Source organism: Otolemur garnettii, unplaced genomic scaffold (genome assembly GCF_000181295.1).
Source record: "Otolemur garnettii isolate 467f Iridium unplaced genomic scaffold, OtoGar3 scaffold00086, whole genome shotgun sequence".
Lineage (NCBI taxonomy): Eukaryota > Metazoa > Chordata > Mammalia > Primates > Galagidae > Otolemur > Otolemur garnettii.
In genome coordinates, this window is record NW_003852481.1 from 581,086 (window position 1) to 585,835 (window position 4,750).

The 4,750-nt window shown below is 40.5% G+C and overlaps 1 protein-coding gene across 1 annotated transcript in view; it reads right to left on the reverse strand.

Annotated features, from left to right (window-relative positions):
* The window catches only part of CUNH11orf65 (chromosome unknown C11orf65 homolog), an 83,927-nt gene that overhangs the window by 72,148 nt on the left and 7,029 nt on the right, over positions 1 to 4,750 (reverse strand). The window contains exon 2 of the mRNA XM_023516076.1: positions 4,532 to 4,621. Coding sequence (XP_023371844.1) covers positions 4,532 to 4,612 — 81 coding nt within the window. The 5' untranslated portion in view covers positions 4,613 to 4,621. The remainder of the gene's footprint in view (positions 1 to 4,531; positions 4,622 to 4,750) is intronic.

Here is a 4,750-nt window from a genome sequence, read left to right on the forward strand (position 1 = left end):
TTTTTTTTTTTTTGCAGTTTTTGGCTGGGGTTGGGTTTGAACCCACCACCTCTGGAATATGAGGCCAGTGCCCTACTCCTTGAGCCACAGGCACCACCCTATTCCTGGATTGTCACTGCGTACTCTGACCAACCCAGAAAGCCTTCCAGTCAAACAAAAGGAAGCATCCTTCCAAGACTTGGGGAAGAATTCCTGAGGAGAGCGGCCCCCCCAGCCCCCGCACTTGTCTGGAGTTAGCCACAATTTCTAGCATAGTGCTTTATACCTGCAGGCTTTCCTGTGCTTATGACTTGCCAGCAGCACAGCCTGAGAAGTCAAGTATCTGAGAGCCTGGTACCACCTGATGCAAGTTCTGTCCCTTTCTGTGCCTGCCATTGAGTATATACCTGTCAATCAAAGTGGAGATGAGCCCTGTCCTAGAGAAAACTGCTGTGTGGTGCTTGCAAGTGTAACCCTTTACAATTTTTACAAGCTTTTCCTAAATCACAGTAACAAAGGAAATAGGCTTTTTATCATGGGCAAGTCTTAAATGCTATTCTCTTTTCTCCCCCCAAAGTTAGCAAGGCAACAATAATTAAACTCTGTAAATCAGCTTTGAGAGATACTTTAAAATTTTTACATTAGAATTGGTTACAACTAGCCAAAGTCTTAGAAAAACCTAGAATGACTTTGAACCTTTCCATTTACACTAATGACCACAAAAAAATCAAATATCCAGGGTCACTTTCTTTGCCTTTCTTTTCTTCTTTTAAAGTAGAGGCTGAACTGTAGTCAAGGGTTTAGGGCCATTCTTTCCTGGGTGAGGGGGGTGCCCCAGGCTCCTGGTCACTGAGAGAAGCCATGTTGGGGAGTCATTTTCCCCTTTGTTTGGAGCCAACTTCTTGGCCTCTGTTAACATAGTTCAGCTTTTTTCTCAAACATGCAGAAAAGCAAATTGAATTTAATTTTGCAATGAAAAGGACTTTTTTGAACCATGCTTATAACATCAGAAAAAGCCAGTACAAATTTAATTACCAACACTAAAACAAATTACACAAACTATAAGGAGAGAGAGGGAAAGCAGCAGAGACCCATAGAGATAAGTAGAGGTCAGGGACCAAGGAAGACATGAGCAGATGGTAAACGAGCTGGGAGACCACGTTTTTCAGAAGGCCCTCCAGCACTATTGCTGGGGATCCCAGGACCTCTGGGCATTACTTCTGTTTCGCTCGGCTCTCAACCAGAGAAAAGGAGTGGATGCAGAATTGGTTGAGATGCCTACTAACTTTCCTTTCCATTCCTTTTTTTTGGAGCCAAGGGGAATCAGAAAATTCATTCCCCAACAGCCTCTTGCCCATGACCTGGAGGTCAGCAGCCGCACTATGCACTTTTAGAGGTTGACAAGCATCCAAATTATTTGTCCCCACTATTACGATTATAGAGAAAAACAAGATAGAGCTAAGTGGTCACATTGCTTACTACAGATCTTCAATCCAAGATGATGGCTCTAAAACATTATCAGAATTTCCTCTTTAGTAGGTCCTAGGTCTCAGGAATTTGGAGAATGAACCCTCGGATGACAGACCAGTGGAAAGATAGGATTTTATTTTATTTTTTATTTTATTTTTTTTATTTTTTTGAGACAGAGCCTCAAGCTGTCCCCCTGGGTAGAGTGCCGTGGCATTACAGCTCACAGCAACCTCCAATTCCTGGGCTCAAGCGAGTCTCCTGCCTTCGCCTCCCAAGTAGCTGGGACCACAGGTGCCCGCCACAACGCCTGGCTGTTTTTTGGTTGCAGCCGCCATTGTTGTTTTGGCCGGTCCGGGCTGGGGATCCGAACCCGCCACCTTAGGTGTACGTGGCTGGCACCTTAGCTGGTTGAGCTATAGGCGCCGAGCCAAGATAGGATTTTATTAAACAGAAAGGAATACAGAAGAAGTAAAAAGTACTAGAGCTTCTGGCAAAGGGTAAGACCCAAGTTGAGAGTCTTCCTGATTTTAATATTTATATAAAAATGCAAAAACCCTAGAATAGCTATGATAATCCTGAAGATCTATACTATCATACTTATAGAAAACTACAGTAAAAACAATACAGTGCTGGCTTGACTTTGCGAGTTGAGAATAGCCAGAGCAAAAGTAAGACTCTGTCTCTACTAAAAATTAAAAAGTTAGCTGGTCATGGTGATGCATACCTGCAGTCCCAGCTACTTGGGCAACTGAGGTAGGAGGATCACTTGGGCCCAGGAGTTTAAAGTTTCAGTGAACTATGATGATGCCACTGCACTGTAACTGGGGCAATAGAGTGAGACTCTGTCTCAGAAAGAAAAGAAAAGGAAGGAAGGAAGGAAGGATGGATCTATCAGAAACTCTGAAAAAGAGCTAATCATGAAAGCCTTCAAATATAAAACATATTAAATTTTCTATGATGCAAAGAGAATATATTTGATCCTCATTTTAGATACAGCGTATTTCAACTTGCACAAAGAGTGACTCCTAATAAAGAATGTATAGTTTTAGCACATTGCTTGGCTAAACGTTTTAGATTTTTTCATATTTACACAGTCATAGTAATGTAAGTGCAGAGTTTTAAAAAAATTTAAATATTATAATCAAAATAGTATGTGTACTTCTTTAATAAGAAAATACTATATTTTTCTTTTTTTGCAACTGTCAAAGAGAAGTAGCAGTTTTTGATTATCAGTAAATATCCATCTACCTGTAGCTGTAGGTCTGAAAGTGATAGTGGAGATAACTGGTGCAGCTGTTACATGTACAAATCTTCAATTAACCCCCTTGCCTTCCAACCTCCTTCCAGTCCTTTCAAATTGCTAACTTCAAATTCATATTCTTTCTGGGATTCCACTGATAAACTAGTTCCCATGAGGGAGCCCCACCAAGATGTGTCTAGGCAACTGTTTCTACACAGTTTTGTCTAATAGATGCTACCAGATATTTTTGGTTTTCCAGAAATTTTTATCTGCTCATCAACTCCCCTCTCTGCTATAGATTATCACTTTGTATATTGTCATTTCAGTGGGCTCCTGTAGGAATAAAAGGCAAAAAACATGTGCTCATTCTATCAATGCACGCATACACTTGTTTATATGGATGGCTTATCTGCTGCCACGTCTTTAAAGACAAGAAGGCATTGTAAAATGCCTAGCACAGTGGCATTTTACAGGTATTCAAAGTTGGATGTGGAAAAAAAGAACTTGCAAATGACAGAAAAGCTTAAGACTGGATGATGAGAGTGTTGATAGAAACCAATTAAAGAAGAGTAGGTTCCAAAAGAAAATTAACTGGGTACAGCAGCACACACCTATATCCCAGCTACTTAGGAGGCTGACACAGGATGATAGCTTAAGCCTACGAATTTAAGACTAGTCTGGGCAACACAGTAAGAGCCCTGTCTCAGAAATTCTTATTTTAGTATTAGAAATCAATATACTTTTGCCTTGCATAGGTTTTATGGCATTGGTAGAGGCAAATAATGGAAGCTATTTTGCAATATTTAATTAACTTGACACAAAGGTGGTCTTGTGTGCTAGAATCAGAGCTATATCACTTCACACAAAACTGCCAGGCACAGACAGAGTATTACTGGTATCAGACAGAAAAGAATGAAGTCATTTTAGCTATTGGTTCTCAGCCAATCCGGTAAGTCAACTTAGAATATTCCTTACAGCCATGAGGCCAGCTCTCCCCATATAAGAGCATGGTAAGTGACTATTAAATTACCCCCAGATACAGTGTATTAAGAAACTTCAAGGGCAGCGCTTGTGGCTTAAAGGAGTAGGGTGCCAGATCCATATGCCGGAGGTGACGGGTTCAAACCCAGCCCCGGCTAAAAACTGCAAAAAAAAAAAAAAAAAGAAAAAAGAAACTTCAAGCTCCTCAAGAGTAGGTACTCAATAAATATTTAAGGAAGGAATATATTCCTAACACCTGATCACAGACCTGATTTCTAAGTCAAGAAATAAAGTGTTTAGAGGTGAAAGTCAAATAAGCTCTTGAGTGATACTTTGACAGCAACCATTAGCAAAATGCCTGGCCAAGACTAGGAGCTCAATAATATTTATGAGATTAATGGAATAATTAATTGTAATTTCTTGAAACTAAAAAGAGTCTGCTTGTAGACTCAGTGCCTATGGCTCAAGTGGCTAAAGCACCAGCCACATACACCTAAGCTGGCGGGTTCAAATCCAGCCTGGGCCCGCCAAACAACAATGACAGCTACAACCAAAAAACAGCTGGGCGTTGTGGCGGGTACCTGTAGTCCCAGCTACTTGGGAGGTGGAGACAGGAGAATCACTTGAGCCCAGGAGTTGGAGGCTGCTGTGAGCTGTGATACATGGCACTCTACCTAGGGCAACAGATTGAGGCTATCTCAAAAAAAAAAAAAAGTCTGCTTGTAAAGTCAATGGTGGTACACACTTGTGTAAATATACTAAAAACTGTTAAATTGTATACTTTATAGTAAAAACTGTTTAAACAGGTGAAATTTTTTGCTATGTAAATTATATCTCAATCAAACTGCTAAATAAACTTACAAGGAAATTTTTCCAGGCTTGCTGAATGACTCTGGCAGCTTTATCCCAATTTGTAAATTCTGATCCCTGTTTCTCAGGCATTTGAAATTCCTAAAAGAAAATCAGAAAAAAGGGCACATTTAAAATTATTTTATGTGCTCTGTTATAAAACTTATCACTATAATTCAGTGAAAATTAGAGTTGTGGCTCGGCGCCTATGGCTCAACCGGCTGGGGCGCC